Source organism: Haliaeetus leucocephalus, unplaced genomic scaffold (genome assembly GCF_000737465.1).
Source record: "Haliaeetus leucocephalus isolate CR32 unplaced genomic scaffold, Haliaeetus_leucocephalus-4.0 Scaffold417, whole genome shotgun sequence".
Classification (NCBI taxonomy): domain Eukaryota; kingdom Metazoa; phylum Chordata; class Aves; order Accipitriformes; family Accipitridae; genus Haliaeetus; species Haliaeetus leucocephalus.
Window position 1 is genome coordinate 3,814,806 of NW_010972853.1, and position 25,995 is coordinate 3,840,800.

Here is a 25,995-nt window from a genome sequence, read left to right on the forward strand (position 1 = left end):
AGTAGATTTTCAGAGCCTTCTTATGTGCTAAACACATGCTGAAAATTTAACCGACCCACAGATTTTTATTACTTACTTTAGACATCTTGCTTTTGGTGTCTCCTGTTAAAAATGCCAAATTGTTGATTTCATTCTGAATCACAAAATTTTGTTCTTCTCTTTTGAAATTCTAAAGATGAAAAAAAAAAAAATCACCAGAAGTTTAATTCATCTGCATGTACCATGTTTATATTTAAAGATAGTATGAAATGGAAGAAAAAGTATACATCTTATCTTACATGTGATTTACACCACAGGATAAAAACTTCAGCTACCATTCGAAATAGTTCATCAGAATCTGCATCTGGTTTCTTTAGCCAGTTGGCTCTAATTACAAAAACAAGAGAAATTTGAAATAAGACATTTAAAATATGACAACTGAATATAACAATCTCTTTTTAATAGATCATCAAAGTGTAGGCACAGAATAATCCTTCAGTAAATAGTCGAGGAGAAAAACTTCTGGTAATTCCAAAAGCAAAACAATGTTGTCCAAAGACTTTTCATTTCCGTCTTAAAAAAACAACACAAAAGGTTAACATCTTTGTGATATTATCTACAAATAGAATGATTCAATTAAAGCAAAATAGTTTTTTCACTCCTTCATTAACAGTTAAGGTTTTTAGCCATTTTTTAGTTTTTGAAAGGCATTATTAATTTGTAACGTCATTGGGCTGTCGTAGCATATATAACAAGTCTGGTCAGGATATGTGTTCTCAATGATAACAGTGCAGTTACAATACAACCAAATAAGCCAAATGCGTGTGAGAAAAAGGTGTGAATTCAAGGTACATCATTCTGTAAGTTAAGAATCTTAAAATACTCAGGATCTGATTCTCAGCATAACATTAAATGCATTGTGTTCTTTCCGATTATCTGATCACGGACTCCAGTACATTACCTAATAAATATGAGTTTAAATTAGTAGGGTTTTTTTACCTGTTGTTGTCTACATAACGTATCAACATTGGATAGAAGGCATAAAGGTCTCTACAAAGAACAGCAAACTCATCGAGAATGAGTAGCTCAGCTTCTTGGGTGTCAGTTTTACTATCTGCTCTCAGTTGCTCCTCTTCCATCACAATCTTTATAGCTTTCTTCTTCAATTTCTCCAGTGTTGGAATAAAGTGAGTTTTGAGCAGATCAGGCCTGGCTTTGCTGATGATGGGTTGAGCATAAACTATACACGAAAATATAGATAATGCTATGATTAATGCACAATTGATGTTTTTCATCGTATTAATATGAACTCTGCAGTTCTAGAAAACATAAAGGTCATAGTACTTCACATATTTCTGAAGCATTATAAAATTATTAATAAAACTATGAATATAGATTTGTAACAACTGTGTGCATCGAGAGATTAAAAGCTAGTTACTGGGAATCCAGATTATAAGTATTTCAGTCTTACGTCAATTAAACTACCACGGTTTTGGCAAGTCACACGTCTCTAACTTAGAACCTAAACAAAGTAGAGATTGAGAGACAAAGCCCTAACAAAAGTCCTGTTGGGGGTTTTTTCTGTGTATGTTTTTTCTGTATACAATGTCAGCACATAGTCAGAAGACAATATTCTGGAAGAATTCCTTTACCTCTTTTGCCTCGGGCAAGCTAAAAGGCAGAGAATGCATGACTAAGACCATAGATCTATTTTGTACAAGCATTAGTAATAAAATGTAGACCACGAGTCAAAAATCCTTGCAAGAACCACACTAGTACGTTATCTCCTTACATAGATAAGCAGCCACTACAAAATTGCAAGCAGCGTTCTCTACGATTAAGCAGCAAACTTCTTACTAATTTCTAATGGAATCTTTATTATTATTAAAGACCTTCCAGCATTTAAAATAATACTGAAAACTCAGTACCAATGGGGCATTAAAATTTAGCAGGAAATTATTACCTTTACATGGGTTTTCTTGAACCATCTTATTGCATATTATACTCTTACCCTGTTTAAGATTAATTATAAAATTTGGATATAGTAAATTTCTTCAGGTAGCTAGCTACTAAATGTTACAGGACATTTTGAGAAATCTTTCTGCTCATTTAATAGCTGGCACAGTTACTCAGGCAAAGCAACTAATTCTGAACTTGGTTATTCCTGGGATTATTTCATCATATACACTTTCTTTCCCTTTTGTCCTGATATTTCATGAACAGTATTCACAGGACTTACACCCTCTACTCTAATATTCAGTTCTTAGGTGTCTTGAAAACTCAATGGAACTCACAACTCCAAATTAAATGCTAAGGCATTTATGCATTACAGTGCATAAAGGTAGGATTTTTCACAATCCATTATGTTGTATAGAAAGCTCTCTGCTTATAGTCATGCTACAATGCATGCATAAAAATTTTTTTTAAAAAAAGCTTTCTCTTATTGTTATTTATCTACTCTTTATCTTTCTTTCCTACTGTTTTTAATTACAAATTATTATTATTATATCACTGGGTAATGTGGTAGAGCATAGCAAAGTAATTAAATATTATTAGGTACAATTACCCTTTAAAAATATTTACCTGCAATTCTTTTCATCCAAGATGCTTCATCTATTCCCAGATTGTTGTTAATGATTTTCAGAATGTTTCCAAGAATGATGCTCAGATGCTCAGATGTTATCATTGTACAGCAAGGCCCAGCACTTTGAGGAAGACTCTCAGACCCTCTTTCCCACCAGTAGGACAAATAGTTGCACAGCATGGGTAAGATAACCTCAATCACATGAGGCATTTCGGTATACCTTGCTCCAGACTCTGCTAAATCATTAATTTCCTTTATTAGTCCATCCAACTGAGGGATCTCCGGACACATCTCTTCTACTGTATCAGGCATACCTAAAACTGCAAACAAGGGTAGAAAAGCAAAAGATTAATTAACAAAATAAAAGAGAACATCTACGTTCATTTATGTTTAAATACAAATAACATTGTCACTCAGGTTTTTTTCTGTCACCATCTTGGGCATACATAACTATAGTAAGAATTTGGGGTATACGTGGGTCTCTCATCTCATAAATTATGTCTTTCTGATGATGTGCACATAGCACTGATGTAGACAATAGCTGCCATAAAGCTATGGCTTTACCATAAGGTGTCCTGCAATTATCTGGTGAGCAGACTAGCTATGTAGAAGTGCAGAAACGAGAGCTTATGTCAACACTGGATAAACTCTGGCCACTGTTTCCATAATCATTCACAACTTTCACATCAATTTGCAAAAGATCAAATCCACCTCAGGGAAAAGGAAACAAACAGCTCAAAATTATGGGTAAGATTAAAATTAAATTACATCTAGTTCACAACTCTGCACATCTATCTCCCAACAAAAATGCCAAGAAAGAAATCCAGTTGTCAGATGCTTGTATTAGAAACTGAAGGGTGCTTATTCAGCAATTAACAACCTATCATAATCTAATGCCAGTCACTCTAGCAAAATTCTTCTTCCACCAGTGCTGCTTCTGTAAAGTAGAGCTGACAAAGGAAGGTCTAGCATGAGCTTTTCCATAACTTCTTTTATATTGAAAAACTTAGGAAGCATATGGAATCAATCTGCCTACTTTTTTGTTTTGTTTAAAACAACAATGATTTTGGTAGGTAATGACTCTTACATGGATCAATGAGGAAAATACTGAAATACTTTAAGATATAAGAGTCCATCATGAGTAAGTCAGGAGAGAAGCAAGCAAAGAAAATCTATGTAGAAGGACTCATGCTCCTTTGATTAAGGTTTCATGGAATCAAAGTTGGTTTTTGTCAGGAGTTCCCTATACCAAACTGCATTGGAGTACTGGTAAGACAACAAAAAATATAGATAATATTCCTGTTCACATAAATAAGATATTACACCTCTTGTATGTTGCTAGTAAGAACACAACTGTACAATTTGCTAAAAATTTTTGTAACGTAGATACCATCTTCTACTAAGCTTCAAATATTACAGCATCTAGCTTCAGGAAAGAACTCTAACATCATGCTCAGAAAAATATCCAAATATGCTAGGAGAAAGGGAACAATGTTAATACAGTCTCAACAAAGCAGAGCAAGGCTAAAATGACCAGTAATGAAAGAGCAATAGTAGAAGTTCTCTACTGAGGTATATACTTGGGTTTTTTCATGATTACGATTTCTTTCTATTACTATTAGTTGGAGCGCAGCAAACACCTTTTTTTCTTTCTTTTTTTTTTTTTTCCAGAGGAACAGTACTTACTTGCTCTTTCTCTTGCACTTTTTGTGTTGAAGACAGACAATGGGTTGTAATGGTTGAGAGAAGGTTCAAGGAATGCTACTGGAATGGCTGCTGCAAGAGATGCTAAGCACTCACCAAGTGCGGGACGCTGCCTGTATATGAGACACACTAAAAGTTACCTGGGAGGAAAAGTCTTTCACTAGGCTTTCAATGTCTAACATGTGCTATAAAGCAGCATTAACATTTATTGCTGATTTAGTTGATCTTTTTAATACATTAGGAACTATGTGACAATTTTGAAAAATTGTATTTCTCACATGAACAAAATTACTGGAAATTACAGTGGTATAAGAAACACATCTTTTAAAAAAAACCAAACAACCTCCACCAAGTATTGTATATTAAAGGTATACTGCTCCACAGTGCAACTACAAACTATAGAAAATGTGTCTATAATATACATAAAGAATAGATTAGTAACTGCATATTCTTATCGTACCTTCGGTTTGCTTAAACAAGGAGCAAATGCATATAATCAATAGGAATTTGTTTCGGCAGTCATACCCTTTTTCAAGATTTCACTTCTTTTCTGTAGATATATACTTTTTTTTTTGCTTCACACATTATACCATTTACATAGTCAAATGATGAGAAACACTACTGCTACTTATCGAAGACTGATTTCATGACTTCATGGCATTCTGTGTGGTGTGTTCTTAAAGGGGCAATTCTGCATTCCCACACACAACCTTCCTATGTTCCTACTATTTGTCTGTTCTGTGCTAGCACTAACACTAAAACAGTATCTTGGTAAGCTCTAGGAAGGAACTGGTCCAGCTAAAAATAAACCTCACCATAAAACCAAAACTAACCAAGCCAAACCAACAGCAAAAAACCACACTCATCAACTGGCTGCATAAACACCATTTACCAGAGAAAAAGAAAGGGGTGGAAGTGTACAGACAAATGTGCAAGAGATGCTGAGACAGTCCTTTTCAGCATAAGACCAGACTCACATTGGCTTAATACTAAAGCTAAGGTAATCTTTTGAAGTTCTGAAGCACTGTTTGTACCAGATGCCTTACAGATTTTGTTATGCTTGACATACAGATTGGATAAAGATAGCACACACCTTTAATCCTTTGAAGCTCCATGGTTTTTTTGGAATAGACATGGACCTGTTGGAGCGGGTCCAGAGGAGGCCACAAAAATGATCAGAGGGCTGGAACACCCCTCCTATGAAGACAGGCTGAGACAGTGGTGGTGTTCAGCCTGGAGAAGAGAAGCTCCAGGAAGACCTTCCTGCAGCCTTTCAGTAAGTAAAGGGGGCTTATAAGAAACATGGGGCCTTATAGGAAAGATGGTGACAAACATCCCAGGGCCTGTTGCAATAGGACAAGGGGTAATGGTTTTAAAATAAAAGAGGGTAGATTTAGACTAGATGTAAGGAAGAATTTTTTTATGATGAGGGTGGTGAAACATTGGAGCAGGTTGCCCAGAGAGGTGGTAGATGCCCCATCCCTGGAAACATTCAAGGTCAGGTTGGACGGGGCTCTGAGTAACCTGACTGAGTTGAAGATGTCCTGGCTCATTGCAGGGGGGTTGGACTAGATGACCTTTAAAGGTGCCTTCCAACCCAAACTATTCTATGATGCTACGATTGTTCAACTTCCAGGAATAACAACAATCCTAAAAAGATTCCTTTGTGTCAACAAAGTCTTCCTAATTGTATGACCTGAAGTCAAAGATCATGACCCATCTACTACTTCATCTTCAACTGCCTATGTCAATTTTTATTTCACAACCATGCTGGAATGTAAAGAGATATGCAACTGTATACCCCCCAACTTGTTTTGTTGCAGGAGAAATAAAAGAAACTGGCAAAAGCAATGGCCTTACAGAATTGAAAAACACTACAAAAAAGGATTTTTATTCCCTTAGGTATTTCATGTAACATGATTCACATAATATTAGTCTATTTCAAGGCTGAATGCTCATTCATTCTCTGCTCCACCTATAGATCTATGTAATTTCCCTTACCTTCTGACCATCCATATAGTGTACATTTTGCAACAAAATACATGATGCATTAGTATCACAGATAGCAACCACAGAACATTTCATTAAAAAGCAAATTTTTGACAATGTTAGAATTCCTACTTTATTTATAGCACAGCATGTTCTCTTCCCATTTAAACTGTAATGAAAGATGCAACATTATACATATAGGAGATTTTATTAAATTTTCCTAAAAAGGAAACTTCATTACTTCTTTGCCTTCTGTTGGATCAAGAAGGAAAAACTTGGTGTGTGTGCATATATATATGTACACAAACACATATTAAAAAGTAATTTGAAAAGACTAACCTCAAATGCACTGAGGCTATCTAATCACATGTGTGACAATGTCATAATGCATACCCATCTTCCCATATGAAAGGAGGATACCAAGAAGCCAAAAGAAGAAAAAGTGAACAATTATACAACAAGGCTAAGAAATTACTCAAAATGCACAGATATTTTCTGTCATATGGAGGTCCTAAATATGAGAAACCAAGGGAAAGCCTGTAATTTTGCAGGACAGAAATTAAAAATTTAATAAAGAAATTTTTAATAAAGAAATTTAAAAGATAAAAAATTTCAGAGCAGATAGTCGCTGACATAGAAAGCAAATAATGTAAAACAAATCACTTGGGGAACTGAGTGGTTCAATAGAATTAATGGAGTAAAAGGTACTTAAAGAAAAGCCAAATTAATCCTTTAGACAAAATACGCTAGAAAGACCACTAACTGGAAACATTCACTCCAAAGAATGAGGAAGAACTGTCAGAGGCTGATGTACAAGTCTTGGAGGAAGTGGAAAATACTTGAAATGTAATCACATCAAACTAGTCTTTGAAAAACCAAAGAAAGATAAAAGACCACCAACTGATGATAGTAATGAAGAAACATTTCCTATTATACCAGTCATAATAGACTTTCTCGCATCTTTGGCAGCCTTCATTTTGAGAAGCCTCAAATAGGTCAAATTGAAGCCTTAAACTGAACAGTCTGGACATGTATGTGTGACTAAATAGAGCAGTTAATTTTGTCATATTTAACTACATACATTAAAAAAGTGCTATGCTTTCTTAACTTATGCAAAGTTTTTACTTCTTGATACAGATATTTCATAATTTGTGCTAAAAATCCTTTGGAAATGTGTTTCTATAAGCTAACCAGGAAAAGACCAAGACACCATAAAGGGACATACAAATTTTGGGTACTGGGTATGAAAAGGGCGTTTTTAACCCCAGTTTCAAGACCTAAATTTCTGATGCAGTGAATGAAAAGAAATGGGTACTTGGGTACAGAATTCATAGAATGCCTATAGCAATAATACTATACTTGCCAGTAGAGCACTAGGGCTTAAAGTAGTCAAGGACTACTGCATTTTGCATCCAGTCCTCAACATTTATGAGCCACGGAGACATTTAGAGAAGAAAGGTCCACAGACAAATCAGAAACATCTCCAACATCCTAAACAAGCTAAATGCTCTTTGTACAAAGGATAAAAGCCTTGACAATGGAAGTTTGTCACAAGAAGGCAGCAGCAGCAATCCAAATTAGTCCTGACCCCGGCAGCCAGGAGTCTTGTAGAATCAGCAATGAAAAGTGATATTCACCTACAAAAAGTGAACTACGACTCATCCTGCAATGGAAGGCAAAACTTCTTAATGTCCCTGCCAAAATTCACTAGGAGAAAAACTGCACTTTGATCCTGAATGTGAGCATTGTTAACTTGAATAACTGTTCAAGTCAGCTCAATCATGCACTTCTACATTTTGCTGAAACATTGAGCAGTATGTTTGAAATCCTACCTCCCACCTAGACACTGGTTTCTGCCTACAGCCTTAATTTAAGAACTTGAGTGAGTCTTGTGAAAACCAAACTAAATTAAATCCACAGTTAGAAACCTCTCACACAGCCTTAGGAGAGTAATTAATTTCCTCAGATATATCTGATCTGATCACTCTTCACTTTCAAGAAGACAACTGCAGTAGGAAAAGGTGATGTTGCTAACATCAACGCCTAATGTAACTGCCCAGTGCTTATAGCTCTTGCCAATCAAGTGGAGACCTCTGCTGTGAGCTCTTCTCATCGAAAGGCAACTCAAATACAATCTCCTTTTATCAGAAGACCCTGACTGCTAGTTAGTGTAGGGGTAAGGCACTTCCCATGTTGCCTGTCAGATCTGTGTCAAAGAGTATTTAATATTTTCAAGCCCAGAAAGAGAAGAAAGAGTAGAGCTTTGTAATTTAGTGATGGACGTATAAACGACTGAATGTGGACATACACAAGAATGAGCTTGTGCACACAAGTACATGCATGCAGAGTGGGAGGAAAGAGACAGTTTGTCCCCCAGACTGCTCTTGCATTTTGCATTAAAGAATTACTGAATAAACTCTGGAAGGAAGGAAATGAAGACCAGTATTCCTCATACTAGGCAAAGCCTCTACTAACCAGACTAGAGAGTTGTATCTCCTCCAGGTTAGTCTCTCTCTCAGGCCTTCTGAATCTTAAACTTTTCATTATAAGAAAGATCATGAAAAGTGCCTAACCTAAAGCCTTCAGAAGCATAAGGAAGGGTTATGATTACCTCAGTTCCTGTCTTGTGATAGACCAACAATTAGGGTTCTCTTTTCTGAAGTAGGAGATATGGATTTGAGCCTTTTTAATGGAAGAGGATCTAAAATCCAGGGCTTAGAACAGATCGTAGCAACTAGATGCTTAGAGGAATTGTAGACCCTATTCTTTTTAAAATGCAAGTGGTAAAGTGGTTTCCTTTGTACAGTTAAAGTCTCTCAGAATGCTCTACATATGCTCTGGATTTTATACTCAGGACAACTATATTGAGAACTCTGTATAGAATTAGGTGTGAGACAGACACAGCCTACTTAACACAGCAACATGCAGTAAGCAAACTTTGGGAACCTTAATGGCAACCCGTGGAAAAATTTAGCTTTCCCTGTGGGAAAAATAAACTCCCTGAAGATACTGCCATACGCAGAATGAGTTGTTTGCTTTCATTTAGTTTTGGTTTGGGTTTTTTTTTTTTCGGTGTGGAATTGAACTCTTAAGATATAGGAAACTACATTCCAGCTGAAGTGTATTTTAAACATGTTCACATTGTTTCAGATTCACCTCTCAAACTGCTTTATTACATAAACAACACGCTCCTAAAGCACAGAAAATTCTACACTCTGAGTTTTTCACTCAATACCTTTCAACATAGATGTTCTTCCCAGTCCCAAGGGAATAGAGGCTACAAAGAATTCTGTAACATGAAACTTGTACATCACCCACTAGAAGAAATAAGAAGTAGATTATCAGTATTTAATCAACTAAAGACTACTTTCCAAATATAAACATCTGTTTTATGCAATCTGATAAACTGTGTCTAAAACTTTTAGCATATGTATCACTGAACATTCTAGGCTGTCAATACTCCACACGTGTTATTTATCTTCAATTTCTCTGATACCTGGTCTGTCACCTACATTCATTCGAAAACCTAAAAGATCATCAGACATTCCAAGAGGCCACAGATACTTGCTAATAAGATACTGCAGATTATCACACTTGCAGAGTACAATTTTAAGCTAAACCACATCAGTCTGTGTGTCTAACCTCTAGGAACATGATCTAAAGACTCCCCATCTTTTTAAAGAAAGTCTTTTCATGGCTATCAATCTTTTAATTATCTTCTGCTTTGCAACTGTGATCACCCAAATATATACAAAATTTTGGAACGGCACATTGCTGAATCTCAAGGAGGCGTTTCAGTAATTTTAAAACAGATGATGCCAAAAATAAGGAAAATCTTAATCAAAATAACTGAAGTGGTTTTCAAATGTAAGGAAAAAACCCACATGGAATTAATAATGAGTTGTCTCCTTTAATCTAATGAAGTAATAGAATGTAACAAAAATAAGCATAATTTAATTTTCTATAGGAAACTAGTCTCATCCACACAGTTGGTAAGAGAGCACTGAAGGGGAAATTTTAATTTTTCTCTCTCAATGTTTGGAAAAATACTGTACATGATTAACTTGAAACTTTCTGAGTGTTATTGTCAAACATACAATAGCAATAAGGTACTATGCAGCTAATTTCAGATTTAATGCTGGAAATCTTTGTGTTACTGAAAACAGAATTTCATCCTCTGAATTCACGCAATCATTACTAAAAAGTGTTTGTATTATTACAACACAATAAACTTAAAAAATAGAAGACTTACAAAGTAAATCAATTCCAAACTGATGTTGTGAAATATGTTCAAAAATTGATGTCAAGATCGGTAACAATGCTACTGTAGTATAATTGATGTTCTGTGAAACACCCTTGATTTGTGTTCGTGAATGGGTAAATTTTCCAAGTTTAAGATTTTCTGAAGTTTTTTCCAGGTCTTCAGCTGCATTTTCAAAAAAGGCACGCAATCCAGCTTTAACAAGCTCAGATCCTGATTTCATAACAGTTCTGAAAAATAAGGGAAAAATATTAACTTTGCATTGATCTTTAGTAGTTGTATAGATATATATGTACACATTAATTGCATTCTACCAGTCTTTGAAGATACACACATGTATCAGTGAACTTGACATTATAAACTGAAAAGGACAGTTACCTCAACATAGCAGTATAAGCAACAACTAGCTTGGAGTATTTCATACAAAATAATAACAACAAAGAACTTCCTTCCTCGGTCTTGTCTTTCCAAGTTTTTGTGATCTGCTTTCAAATAAGATAATGCCTTCTCAGCAAACATCATAGGTGGTGAGCAAGCTCCTCAGTACAGTATGTTCAAGAAAAGTAACTCTTAATCCCTACATTTTTATGGGAGCCACAGTAACTAGGTATGCAAGTCAGGATACGTGCTTACCTATCTTCAAAGCACCCTAAATCTAGAAAATGCAACTGCAATACCAGCATCACAGTCCCATTCCTTAATTTTTTTGCATTCTTCTCCAATCCCTTAATGAAGCCTTCCAGTGTTGTTATTCACAATGAGTTTATTATCAGGCTGCTGTATAACATAACCGGCCCAGAAAACAGCTCAAATTAAAACACAGGCCAGGATAGTTTTCTAATCTACATAAACATTTCAACTGTAAACAGTGAAAGTTAGCAAATGTTACTATGCCCATATGTTAATACATTCTGCATCCCTCTAATGCCAAATTTTCCAATATGCGCTGAACTGTCTCAATATCCACAGGTATCAATACTTGCAGTTCCAAAGTTTGTGTCATTTATATCTCCCAATAAAGTCTTCAAATACCCTTGGAAAGGGTGACAAAAGTTTTCAATGTTTTAATGACAGGCATTGAACAGAAAAATGTAGATTAAACCCTTCAGACGAAATCTGCTAATACGGAAGTCAATACCTGAGTTACTGATACTGCTAATATCATTAATTATAAATAAGGAATAAAAAAATACAGAAACAATCCAACTGCTCCTGAAAAGCTCTGAGACACCGATGTAGTTCGTAGTTGGTACAAATGTTGCAAACTTACCGCGTGTCAAGAGACTGAGCTAAGATGTGCAGGCAGTTCACCATTGTAGCTGAATCGCTACCTGGTTAGAAAGAGATACTATGAGAGTACAATAGTACAGAAAATGTAAGATAATCTAATAATCCAAAATGTAATTATTGGCGATGAACAGGTTAAACAAGACATGACATAAGTCTTCCACCTTTGGTCACTTGAGGGAGGGTTAGATCTGGTTCTAGAACTAACTTTCAATTTAAGTCTATTTCCATACAAGAACTAAAAAGAATAACTAGCGTTTACTTATGGTTCGTTTTCATCACTTGACCCTGCAATATTTTGAACTTTGCATCTTGTAGTACCCTACATTTCTTTTATAGTTTTCTTACCAACACCTTTGAAAAAGGTATGTTACTTCTCCTTACATCCCCCTAGCCTATTGAGAAATTAATCTATTGGATTCAACAGTTGGATGACAGAAATCAAAACAATTAGTGTACGATGACTTTTGAAAAGCTAAAAGTAACTGCAAAAACATGAGATTTTTTTAAAGGAGTCTGAAAATCCTAGAAGCTGCTTTTTCTTCCTGCTCCAACACTTTACATAATCTATTAACCGTTAGCTTCAGAGCCGTGTTCAATGCACTCACTAGTCGTACTGGAAGTTTATGCATAATTTTATAGATATTTGCCTATAGCTTTTGAAAAGCTTCAGGTAAGATAGAAGCAATAGTTATACATTCTTTGTATTTTTAACCTTATCAAGATCTTCCTTAACAACTTACCAAAAAGTGAGATCCTATGTCTAACAAGAGCAGCTAGTTTGCAGAACAGGCTAAAGTAGAAAAGAACAGAAAGAGCAAGACAAGACAAAGATTAAAGATTTATTTAGAATATGAGGTAAAGAATAGCAGGAATATGGAAGAGAAAACACAACACAGTTCCTGGAAAGTGTATTTTGAATCATACAGGATGACAACAGTCAGCCAAATAACTGCATTAAGCAGAATAACTTTTTGAAGCTTCTGAATTCTCTCATTTTCTAAGCTTCAATACTTCAGAGATGACTTGGAATGTGAAACTTTCTTTTATTACAGTGGTTTCCAACAATTGCTTATTACATGGTTGAGTCATTCTTTATGGCTATATTTCTGAATAAGAATTTTTTTTGGCAAGAACAAGAAAAACTGAGTAACATTTTAGTGTTTTACTTGGCATTCTGCAGGAAACAATTGTTACAAATCTTCATACCATTTAAAACAATTTGCGAAGATATCCTTTGTAAATAAATAAATAAATCTGCGTTTAGCCACTGCTGATGATAAGATGAATCCTGAAATATATACAGACTAGAACTGCTTCTGGCAAGCATGTCAGAAACTTGCATATCTAATGTATCTGTCAAAATAATAGCATAATTAAGAGAAAGGAAAAATCACCAACTCTCTAAAGATTAAAGTGGCTCCTTTAACTTTTAAAACCAAAGACAGCTAGGCGGACTTGTTTATCATCTGTGGAATACTTGACAAATGGAGTTAGGACATAACAAAATGAAGCACATATACCTTAGGAATTGGTATGGTCTCTTACTAACAACAGATCGTCATTGCTATCTTCACAATAGTAAGGAAATACCATACTTCCTATAAGATGAAAATAACTGATCATCACTTTTTTCAATGAAGAATGGACAAAGAATTGTACGATATTTCTGAATTTATAATAGCAGATATGCAGGCTAGACATCTACTTCTTTCATGTGTCTTTGTAAAGGCATTTTGTACAACTCCAGTAAGCATCTTTCTAGCTTTATTAAGCTGACCTGACTGATTTTAGGGAAGTAATAAGAATATTCAAAGCAGCAGCATGAAATTGAAATGAAATTTCAATCCTCCTGAACCTGAGCTCAATTTCCCAGCAACTGGAAGACTATTTTGCACATTTATCTAGAATATATCTAATATATACAAAAACATATTTGTATATAATATATCATAATATATCTGAGCATATAAAGCTCAGTAAAGCAGAATCTTAAGGATTTAACATTCACTCTTATGGGCAACTGCTATGTAAGGATTACCACCCACCTGGAAGATGGAAACAAAAGGGTAATACTAATTTAGAGAAATGCAAAAATGCCTTGGAAGATAAGCTGAAGAATGGAATCTAGGAAGTTCAGTGCTAGGACTGATCTTATGTAACAACAAGGAAGTAACTTTACTTTCAAATTTTGTATCTACTCTTCCATTGGAAATAGTAGTTGACTAGTCAACATAGTGAAGGAAAGCAAAAGAAATTTGAGAAACTGATAGTTAAGTAAGAAAGCATGAAAGTAAAATACAGTTTGAAAGACTATGATACAAAATTTCCCAAAGAAAATAAGTGGCAGCACACCTTTAAGGGGGAGAAAAAAATTGGCAACAAAAATATTAGATGACAGTCATAGTTAAAAACAAATTAAATATTAATTTTAAAATGTTAATTGCAGAAAAATGAAATTCATATTTTTGTAAAGGCAACACATTACAAATTAAAAGGCAACTGTTTCTTTTTAATTGAGTTTTCTAGAATAACTTTGAGTCAAATGGCTGATTCCAACCAAATCTGAAACAGTACAGATGTCTAAAAATTATTAAATTCCAGCAATTTTTGTGTGGGGGCAGAAGTAATTTTGTAGAGAAGGGAGAATCTGTAATTACCCCTAGGAAGCTGCATCATGGTATTTTCACATTTTTTGATATCTGAAAATTTAAATGTGAGACCATTTAAATGACCCAACAGTGGGATAAGCTTCAACCAGAAACTACCATCAACAATGAAACACAAACCCATCAGAAACTAAGTTTTATTAGTTCCACTGCTTGTAGAATCATTTATTAACGTTTTTGATGTTATCATCCATAATTATATATTGTAATATATATAATTAGTATATATACTTAATTCTTTAATTATATATTAAAGAATACTAAAATGAGGAATTCTATTCACTCACTGCCGTTCTGATACAGAATAAACTATTCACTTTCTATATGAGGAAACTCAGCTTTTGAACTATCTTTCTCTTTAATCTAAGAAGACACCTTTACTTATCTATATAGAACCCTCCCGTGTATGTCTTAATTTTCTACTTACCTTGCTACCATTTCCTTTTCCTTATTTGATGCATATCCACTGCTACTGAGTGTTTTTGTTGGAGAAGACAGGAAGTAGAGGCAGTGATTTGTAAAGTACTGATCAACTAATGGTAAAAGAACCTAAGAAATACAGATACAAAATGTATTTTTCACAGAGCACAATGGCAAAAGTAGCAACAATGCTCTGATTGGTCAAAGTTCATTCAAAGAATTTTATAAGTTCTGTAACAGTTGTATTTTCTCATTTCAGACACAAAGTCATAGAAATTAAAAACTTAAGTCTTACAATTTTACTTAAAAGTTAGGCAAATAATAAACAAGAGTTACACAGATCAATCTATTTTGGATCTAATATTGCAGGCTTACTCTTCTCACATTCAACAGTGATAAATACCACTGAACTAAGAGGATCCCTCCTCTCCACTATTTACATAACTGTCCAGTACAGATATAAAGGGAGAGGGCATTTTTTTTTTAATATCCTAAATTAAATCTTAAATGTTCCGTAATTCAAATCTGATTACAGACAACATTTTTCTTATTACGTACACAAATGTGTATGACATTACTATACATAGGAATCCTTCTTCCTGTTAATTAAATGATACTATGCACTTCAGTGACATACTTAGGCAAAAATTTTCAGAAATAATTTATCTGTTCAGCGAGAGTATTTAATTTCATGTAATAAATAAGCTGCCTTTTAATTTCTATGTTCCTTCTCATGTAGAAGCCATTATAGTGAAATATTTTTGAAGATATTTTGAAATATTTGTTAACAACATTTAATTGATTACTTACCATGAAAAAAATGGGAAAGATATATTTCTATTACCTGAAAAGCAGTCTAACATTATAAATTTCCATGTTCTGTAAAATGGAATGTATACATACATTACTTGAAATACTAAATCACTCACTTTGGCAAAGAATTTTATTTCTTGGTCATGTGGCGATTTTTCAGTTTTTCCACTGGTTACAATGGCTTCTGCAAGGATACAATCAAGGCAGACATAAATACGAAGTCGTCTAATAATAAATAACACAATAGCTCTTTGATATAGCCTTGCAAACTTAGTTTTGCTGAAGTACAAACAAAACAGCAGAAACAGTTTAGCTAGTTACAGATGTCCAAGAAATCAATCTGCAAATTAAAAGACAGAATTTAAGTTTCTTAAATGTCATAAAAATAGCAGTCGCTACAAATTTAAACATATCCATCCAAATATTTAAGTACCAGCAATTTTAATTATTTTCAAAATAAAATCTGCAGCTTACCCAAATGTGCAATAAACTCTTGAGCAGAATCAACATATTTTAAAATTTTCTTCAGAAACTTAAAGGCAAACCTCTTTTCCATGGATGAAGCATCTAAGTCCATGTCATTCAGACCCCTGTTTCAGAAAGCATCAAGATAAATAGCACTGATGATGACAATAGTACAAATGATGACAGTAATACGAAGCATTCCATTCCTTATTATCTTTTAATTATGGTAAACTTTCATAAGAAGGAGAAAATTACCTTCCATAGCAACTCTTCGTTATCAACTACATCGCAAGAATGTTAAAATCAGTTCATGTTTCTCTAGAGGTATAATAGCTTTGTATTAAAGTATCCAAAATACATTTATTTTAGGATAAGAACTTCAGAGAGCTATCTTATTGCATAAATGAAGCCATGGTACATTTGAATCTAACAAAGCCATGCATTAGCCACTCAATTTCTTCTGCTGGCAGATTAAAGTGCCAAATGTTTTGGAAGTCAGCAATTATAGCTTTACAAAATCAGTCTAAGTACTACACTTCCTTTAGTTATTCACTGTTACACTTCATTTTTGTTCTTGGATTTTATGAAAGACTGAAGTCAAAATGACTTAAGCTACTAAATGAAAACCTAAATGCAAGTAACAAATTACTATACTATTCAAAGTATTTGAAAAATTTGAAAAAATAACAGTGAAATATTTTCATGTATCTAACTGGAATTTCCCTTGTAACAGCTTGTTACTTTTGAGGAGACAGCGTTTGCCCTCATCATCTCTATAACCTTGCATTAAGTAGTTGAAGACAGTGGTGAAATCCCATTGTAACCTTATGTTTTAATATTGAAAAAATCTAGCCTCTCCTCAGAGCCTCTCCTGGCATGCATGCCAATCCCCAAAGCATCTTGGTGGCCCTCCACTTGATTAACTCTTTTTGTCAATGTCTTCCTTAGCACTGGTGAACCAAAAACTGGACAACATACTCCTGATACAATCTGATGATCACAAAATGGAAGGGGGGGAAAAAAAAAAAAAAAAAACCACCTCCCCCAACCTGCAGAGCACAGTTGCTAATACAGCCTAGTATGCAGTCAGCCTTCATCATCACAACAACACACTCTTGATTCACGTTCAACTTGCAGAGTTCAAAGTGTTTTTCTGCATAGACACTGTCAGGCTCAATCTCCCTATTTCTGGGTATATTCCATCCCAGGTATAGGACTTTGCATTTATTCTTCAACCTCACACGAGTTCTGTCAGCCTATTTCTCCAGCCCATCAAAGTTCCTCTGAAAGGCAGCCAAACTCTCCAATTTATTGCTAAGGGTTCATTCCACAAAATTGCTAAGGATACATTCTGTCGCGTCATCCAGGACGTGAACAGAGATTTTTTTTTCTTTTTCTTTTTGAAGTCACATAACTCTATAGATTTTTATTGTATTCTATTTTCAAACATACTTGTTTTTACAAGTCATTAATTCTTTCTTCTTTGTTTCCTTGTACATTTGTTTAGTTTGCAACTTCTTTATAGTCTCTTTATTCCAACATTTAGAGGACTAAACCATACTTGAGATTTTCAGTTGATAGATGGTGGCCTACACCCAGGACATCTAACTGGCTTGCCAAGTGAGGAAGTAACTGAGTAACACTAAGGGAAACCTCTGGTTACCCACAATGGCTACTTCATTTGCTTCTGCACAGACTCTTCAAATAGTAGTAGATAGGAAGACTCTCCTTTTATCAGTTAGAGAAAATGACCTGGCTAAAGGAGATGCAGAGACTACAGAGGGGTTGAACAGTGTGTCAGAAGTAGGGAAGAAGTGAGGAACTGGTAGTTTGTGGCACTGAGGCAAAAGCAAGAAAGGAACAAGAAAGCAGGAAAATTGCTGGACTCACTGTTGTGGTATGGAGGAAATGATCACTTGTCCTACAGATTCCTTAGCACTGGTGTAGGAGTAAATTAGGGAGAATAAATGGAAGATTAGACTAACAGTTGAAAACCAGCTATGAGGTGAATCCAAGGAAAAAGGTAATTCTGTAGGAGAAGGCTGATGCAGCAGAAAACATCTAAAGTGTATGTTCTTGACCATGTCAGAACATGGGTAAGAGCAGAGGAATGATTATAGTCTGGGGGAACAGAACAAGGGAACCAAGGAATACGTTCCAATCCCATTTTACACAAAACCATGAAAGGACTCTAACCTTCCATCTTACAGTTCCATTTGAAAAAAAATAAAAATAAAAGTTCTATTTGAAGAGTCCTAGTTTATATACTTCTGTGACCTCCTATTAATTGATTTATCACATATGTAATCAAATTATTTGGTATGTATTAACAGCTATGTATGGTTGACAGGCATCTCCTGCTGCCTCACTCTCAGAGGATAATGCAACTAAATATTTATCTCTATTTTCAGTGACATCACTGTAAATATTCTCTTTTTGTGTTTATAGTAAGTCATAGTTGCTAAAAGATTACATGTACTTTCCTAAATATTGAAAGACATTGGTAGTTCTGTTAAATAACAAAGGCAACATTGAAAGAAGTTGTAGAGGTTTAAAGATGCTTAACAAAATACCATGTTGTTTCTAGCATATATTTGAGTAAGGCCTGCAAGATTCATCTGTATGTCATAAACACCCAAAAGTGCTTCAGAAGTGTTCTCAACAAAGAAAGAGGAGCAAAAATCAAAACAGAGGCAGATGGTATACGTAAAGTACACACACTGTGCCGCCTATATGTTTCCAATTATAAAGAATTTCCATGTTTTAATGATTAGTCCAATGTTTTTCAGAATGACATTCTGGAAATGTGATAATTGCAATCAGTACTTCAAAAGATTTTATATACACTTAAAATATGCACATATTCATCTGAAGGAAACACCGAGAAGAGGATAATCTTGAATCACCCTGATATAGACAATTACTGCAAACTCTTTGCCCATACCCCATAAAGAGTTTGAACAGGGTTTTTCAAGTTGACTTATCCCATTAGTTAACACTGAACACACTGTCTTCCTAACCCAAACAGACGCAGCTGCAAGGAGATATTAAAACTAATATTTGAGCAATTCCATTGGTGTTTCAAAGGACCATTCATTTGCAGGAACTAAACCTGCTTTTCTTATTCAATGACTCTAAAGCAATTAGGGAGAATATAAAAACGTTTGGTGGCATACCTACATTTTGGTTTCAAGCTTGTTACCTGTCTGCACTATTTCAGAAGGGTCTTTCTGAACATAAAAATAACGAGGACTCTGGTTTACAGAAGATATGCCAAATGGTAATTATGTTAATAACTGAGACTGCATTGAGATAAAGGAAAGTCATCAGGGTTTGTGGACTGAATGTAAGCAAGTATTTCAAAAAAACGCGCAACTTACCGAGATATGATTATACCATTGACTTGAAGGAATTTAAACAGCTCTTGTGCCTTTTCACGGTCCCGTGATTTCTCCTTGGCTGTCAATGTGTCGTAAGGTACCAATAAAGGATGACTACCTCCACCTTTAGTAAGTTGAAAGAACTGTAAGTTTTTCTACTGTAAGATTTATTTTGCTTCAAGTACAAAAAGGAACTATTTGATTTTGATTGCCTTACACTGCCTTCTTTCAGGCTGTTTCTTCTCCCTTGTTTTCTTTGTCTTTTTTGTGTGGTTCACAGAATTCTGGCTTACCTTTGCTTTCCAACTCCATTTTCTTCTTTTTGGCCCATATATTATGGTAGTTTTCTGCCATTACCTCAACCATTCCCTATATTACCATCAGAAAAAACAAGATGCAAAATTAAGAAGGTGACAATTAAAAATTCTGTAATTCTACTTGATTTTATTACAGTCTTGAGTAAAGTCTATACTCTTGTGGTAAAGAAACATGACAGTTAAGTGTCATTTCTACATTCAGCTGTTCTTTGAAGTCAGCACAGGCACAGGATACACATCTATCACATGCTGTTTACTGCCTCTTCCCTAGCTTCATGCTAACTTTTTCTAGGAACTCAGGAAGCACCAATGGGTTAAATCATAGAAATCTCTTCTTTAAATACGTAAATAGCATGGCATTCACCTTTCTACAACAGCATATCACAACAGCATATCACAAATACACTCATAAAACCTGACAAAATTCAACTCATTAATAATAAAAATCCAAATATATTAATTTGCATAATTAACATAAACAAAACACAAATACAAACCTGAAGCTCCCTAGAGAGCACTACATTAGAGAGATCAAGTGGTGCCGGGCTGTACCCATTTCCCTGCAGGGAAAAAAAACCGAATTCTTTTCAGCTAAAAGTATTTCGGATAAAAGAATCAAATATTCAACTACAACATCTCTGTTGTTCTGATTAGAGTAACATCATTCACATTTTCAAACTTCCTTGTAGAAACTGTGTTCACCTTTTGTTTTGCAATGTGCTGAAGATACACAGGATAATTAACAGACTACATCTGTTGGAAATAAGAAGGTTGCTGCAGATACTTAGATCTCTCTATTTGCAACAGATGGCAAGCTACTAAGAACACTGCTTTTCAGCCTAAGAGAGGAGACCAAGCATGAGGCATACAAGGTGTGCCTTCAAAACATGACAGATCAGTGTGGCAACAGCCTGGATGAACCATATACTAAAGACAAGACATCACAACAAAAAGTTAAAATAGGTTACTGTCTCATGGAATTTACAGACTAAGAAAAAGGAGGAGTGCGATATACTTATGCAGTCCTTAAATATTTAAAGTGTGAAAGCTCCAGTGCAACAAACCTATTAGGCACATGTTAAATGTGAAGGGTCACATATAAATCAGTGATTTCAATCATGTACTGAAGTTAAACATGTGCTGAAATCCTCTACTCAATCATGTCTTTATCATGCATCTTCTTGGGCAAAAAGGCCCAACTGCAGAACAGGTTCAACTGGCTAGAAGCAGAGATGCCAGAGACAGAAGGACTCCCTGTAACGGAGTGGGAGTGGCACTTGCTGAAGAGGTAAGAAATGCTTGTAACAGAGTGCTCAAGGGCCACTTTTGGTAAGCAAAACTGGTGCTGGGAATGAAACCAACACAAGCCTAAGGTGTCTGATGCTGATGCTTACAGGATCAGAGCTGGTGCAAGTGCATATAAGGACTCAGCTCGTGACACATCTTTGCACACTCCTTGCAGAACTGCTTATGGAGGTAGGACTCTGCCCAATGCATTGCTCATTAAGCCTCACTATATATAAGACAAATGTGTGTTTAATTCACCTCAAGGGGTACAATAAAAATTCCCAACACTTGTCATAGTTTTAAACAGCTTTCCTCACTCTGAGACACAGACATATTGAGCAGCAGTCTCAACATGCTATTACAAAAAGCTACAAATGAAAAATAGTCTATATCACATCAAAATGCTAGGTACTATATAACTACCTCCAAATTTTGCCTGTAGATTTAACAAAAAGTATTAAATGCACAACCTTATTTGTCAGTCATAATTATAACCTTGACAAATGCCCATTTCAGACTCTTCTGTTTGACCAAAAAGAAAATGACTAGATTTACTTATAAAATAAAAGGCTTTAAATAGTCTGCCATGTATTCTTTGAATGACTGTATGAAAATTATATCCATTTTCTCAGAAGACCTGAAGAGATATGGTCTCTGGAAGCCTTATTGTCTTAGAAGTTGTTCGTTTTGCAATCCCCTCTTTAGTGTTACTGCACGGTTTTTATTATAGTGACATGACTTCCAATCTCAGAACTCCAACATTAAAAGTTTCTTTTCATTAAAATTAATATTAAATTAACATAATTTTGTATAATTTCTTAGTAAATTAACTACCAAAGCTTTTCCTTTCTAAATGTAAGCAATTCCACCTTACCTGGCTAGACTGAGATATGCTGCGGAGCTTTTCATTTTCACGCTGATGTATTATTGCTTCTCCTCCTTCCTTGGCCCTTTCTAGGCTCCATCCCATGGCCAACATAGTTTTCAGTGATTCTCTGGCAGGCCAACGATAAATTTCCTTTTCCTTTGAATAAAATAATGTAAAATTTCTCTGTATTTAGCAAGTAGCAAAAACTCAATACAAATATTCTGTGCCTTCTTTTTAAATTGTCACATGCCACAAAATTAAACAATATCTGTACATTATATCTGAAGACACAATATAGTTCTTTTTACATGAGAAAGAAGCTTTAAAATACTTACAAATTTTTTGGTTTTATTCTTAGTGGCATTTATTGCTGGGATATGTGATGCAAACTAACAGCACTCAAGTGAGCTCTGGAGCAATAATGTAGTTTGTATCTGGAAACTTATTCATTGATTCCTCCAGTCCAAAATAGTAAAAAATTGATGGCACTACAAGTGCTATGAAATTAGGCAAGTATGTACATTTGAATGCAATAGCATATGAGGCCTTTCTGCAGTCGTCCTGTATTTATATCCATTCACGGATACAGAACATTACTGATCTATACTCTTCACATACAGCCATCGATAAAAAACTTAGTGAACAGCCTGTATTCCAACACTCCTTTGAAAAGTAAAGGTGTTATAGAAAATCTGAAAAGTTGTGGGAAATAAAATTCTGATTATGTCATATTAAGACTTCTCAAATCAACCTAATAAAAGTATTTCCGTTCTTACCATAAATAAGAATTTTTATGACAGTTACTTAACATGACAGTTTTTATGGAAAGACCTGATTTTTAGGTTCAGAAGTTTGAATCTGAGACAATTCAGAAAATTCTCTTTGAACTACTTTAATAACAACTCAACCAATCATTCTTCAGCTCCTCTCCAAAGATTTCAAAGCAATTTACAAACCTTGGGAAATTAAACCTTTTGAATCCCTCTTGATTTTTGTCATCTCCATTTTCTGAACAGGAAAAGTGTAGTAAAGAGGGACAAACGTAATTGACTTGAGTGACCCAATGAGTCATTGCAAAAATATGTAACAGCATTCAAATTCAGTTCACTGTTCTGACAACTAGAAGACATTCATGCCTAGTCAAGAACTTCTGTCCTGGTTTCAGCTGGGATGTAGTTAACTGTCTTCCTAGTAGCTGGTATGGTGCTATGTTTTGAGTTCAGTATGTGAAGAATGTTGATAACACTAATGTTTTCAGTTGTTGCTCAGTAGTGTTTAGACTACAGTCAAGGATTTTTCAGCTTCTCATGCCCAGCCAGGGCACCTGACCCAAACTGGCCAACAGTGTATTCCATACCATGTGACGTCCCATCTAGTTTAGGAACTGGGAAGTGGGGGGCAGGGATTCGCCGCTTGGGGACTGGCTGGGTGTCGACCAGCGGGTGGTGAGCAATTGCCCTGCGCATCATTTGTACATTTCAATCCTTTTATTACTACTGTTGTCATTTTATTAGTGTTATCATTATCATTATTAGTTTCTTCTTTTCTGTTCTATTAAATCGTTCTTATCTCAACCCAGGAGTTTTACTTCTTTTCCTGATTTTCTCCCCCATCCCACTGGATGGGGGGGGAGTGAGTGAGCGGCTGCGTGGTGCTTAGTTGCTGGCTGGGGTTAAACCACGACAACTTCAAATAAAAAATGCATTCAAAATAGTTTAAATGTTTTTCCCCATTTTCAACTGAAGCATCTCCTACATTTTCTTTCAATTTTTCTACCATCTTTCTTGGAGACAAAATTGCCTTCAGATATGTTAAATAACACTTTTGTCTAAAACCCAGGAGGTGCTGCCAGTCATTCCTCATCCCTGAAGGCCTGAAAACCCTGTGCTATTGATACTTTGAATACAAATTGGCCCACGCCTATGAAGACTGCCTAACAGAAGCCTATATAAGACTCTGTGTAAGATTAACTGAACTACCACTTTAGCATATAGATGTTGCTATTCTTAACTGTAAGAATTCTAGTTTGTCTCTCTTCCTTTTATAGCATATATTTGAAATGGATTTTTAAAAGTACGCAAATCAATCTACTTTGTATTAACACAGCTGAAATTTCCTCCATTACCTTTTCAGTTAAAGTTTTGAAAGGTCTTATTAATGGGTGAGTCTTCATATTTTCATCCAGTGAAACACCGTATTTCCATCCACTATTAGTCTGAAAAAAATAAATATGAGAACAACATAGATGAGTAACAGCAAATTGGCCAGTTTAGTTTGTCATATTGAACTACTAGTCTACTCCAATAGCTACTCAGTGCCACAGAAATTTCTGTTAAAAGAGCGTGCATCCATCTGTGAATACACAGGAACAAAACATGGCCCAGACAGATGAGATGCCGTCTACAAGTAGTAGGTCTCACGCAACCAGTTCTGAGTCTAGTATACACTGGCCCCTTTCAAATGGACTCATGCATTAAGACAGTACTGGCTAAGGCAAACAAAAGTGTCTCTATTCTCTGGGAGGCTTAAGTCAGCAACAGAGAGAAAAAAAATGTAACATTAACAGATCTAGCACTAAAGAATGTAACTTCAATGAACCCTTTACCTTAAACAATATTAACTGAAATTTATGGTTTGAGATTAATGTGTGTATATTTACACATCCATATATATGTATACCTTTGTCTACAAATTTGCATACATAGGCCGCCACAACAACAGAACTGTTACTTCTATATAACTGTTCTATAAAATTGCTATTAATTTGGTATTTGTTATAATAAATTACTTAACCCCACCTCTACTTTTTCACTTGAATGAAAAGAGGCTTAAAATTCATATTTGAGTTGAATGACTTACTCATATTCAAACACTTCCAACAGTTATCAAAAACTGCAACACCTCCATCAAACTTCATTTTGCTCAAATTTAACTCTAAAAGTTATATTAACAGTAAAATCTATTTGCAAAATGTAACACTAAAAAGGCCTTTATTAAATGTTTCACTGTAACATTACAAAGGTACAGAAATCACTTAGTACATATTTTCTTGTCTTATAGCTATTCTGAAGTAGTGAAACAGAAACAACACAGTGACAGAGCACTTTGAAAATTATAGAGGAAATCAATACATAACAGCCTTCTGAATGCTAAAAAGAAAGAAAAGCTATGACTACATTTTCTGAAATAAAATAAAGGACATTAGACTTCCCAGGTACTCTCAGAGATCACAGAGCTGCTGCAGTAAAATTGAATCTCTGACTCCCAGTCAAAATACATCATTACCAGGCAAAATGAAGTTAAGATCTATATATTGTTACTTAACTCCCCCCACCCCCAACAACCAAAAACCCCAAACAAACAAACAACAAAATCAAACCAAGTGCCACTTTTTAATTCCCCTCAAATCTTTGTCCTAATAAATTCTGGCCACTTTGAAAAAGTGACAAATTTCAAAGCATTCTGTTGAGCAAAAGGTTTCTTCCACATATCCCTGAAGAAATATGCAGACATTAATGCACTCTGAACAAGGGCCTATCAGTTAAACTGCCCAGTTTTTCTTTCAATATTCACCCCAGGTATTATTTACTAGTGATTTTCTGACATTTGCCAGTCTTAAAATAATTCCTACCTTATCAAAGGCCCATTTATCATGGGAATGTTCAGCATACTTGCTGACAATATACTCCAACTTTTCAGGAAGTACAAGGCTGTAAACAAAGGGGAGTATGGTCATTCAACCGTAAATTACTGCAGTCCGATTTATGGAAAAAAAAAAAGTCAGTATAATATAGCACTAATCAAAATGCTTCACCTCCAGATGAAGGCAAGACATTTGGCTTTGCAATTCCATTTTCTTTAGAAGAAATCTCACAAAACAAACCAGAGCTATAATGGCATTTACAAGGAATCTTCAAATACATAACAGTTGCACTTATTAGCAACTGAAATCACAAGAAAAAAAAAACCTGC

At 35.0% G+C, this 25,995-nt stretch overlaps 1 protein-coding gene across 1 annotated transcript in view; it reads right to left on the reverse strand.

Annotated features, from left to right (window-relative positions):
- RYR3 (ryanodine receptor 3) overlaps positions 1 to 25,995 on the reverse strand; it is a 194,282-nt gene that overhangs the window by 50,475 nt on the left and 117,812 nt on the right. The window contains exons 52-69 of the mRNA XM_010574283.1: positions 25,655 to 25,733; positions 24,149 to 24,238; positions 22,030 to 22,179; positions 20,366 to 20,428; positions 19,845 to 19,920; positions 19,552 to 19,675; positions 16,181 to 16,296; positions 15,823 to 15,890; positions 14,901 to 15,022; positions 12,548 to 12,597; positions 11,788 to 11,848; positions 10,509 to 10,747; positions 9,492 to 9,573; positions 4,250 to 4,380; positions 2,563 to 2,883; positions 979 to 1,219; positions 279 to 366; positions 77 to 169 (exon numbers count right to left, since the gene is read on the reverse strand). Of these exons, the coding sequence (XP_010572585.1) occupies positions 77 to 169; positions 279 to 366; positions 979 to 1,219; positions 2,563 to 2,883; positions 4,250 to 4,380; positions 9,492 to 9,573; positions 10,509 to 10,747; positions 11,788 to 11,848; positions 12,548 to 12,597; positions 14,901 to 15,022; positions 15,823 to 15,890; positions 16,181 to 16,296; positions 19,552 to 19,675; positions 19,845 to 19,920; positions 20,366 to 20,428; positions 22,030 to 22,179; positions 24,149 to 24,238; positions 25,655 to 25,733 (2,194 nt within the window). The remainder of the gene's footprint in view (positions 1 to 76; positions 170 to 278; positions 367 to 978; positions 1,220 to 2,562; positions 2,884 to 4,249; positions 4,381 to 9,491; positions 9,574 to 10,508; positions 10,748 to 11,787; positions 11,849 to 12,547; positions 12,598 to 14,900; positions 15,023 to 15,822; positions 15,891 to 16,180; positions 16,297 to 19,551; positions 19,676 to 19,844; positions 19,921 to 20,365; positions 20,429 to 22,029; positions 22,180 to 24,148; positions 24,239 to 25,654; positions 25,734 to 25,995) is intronic.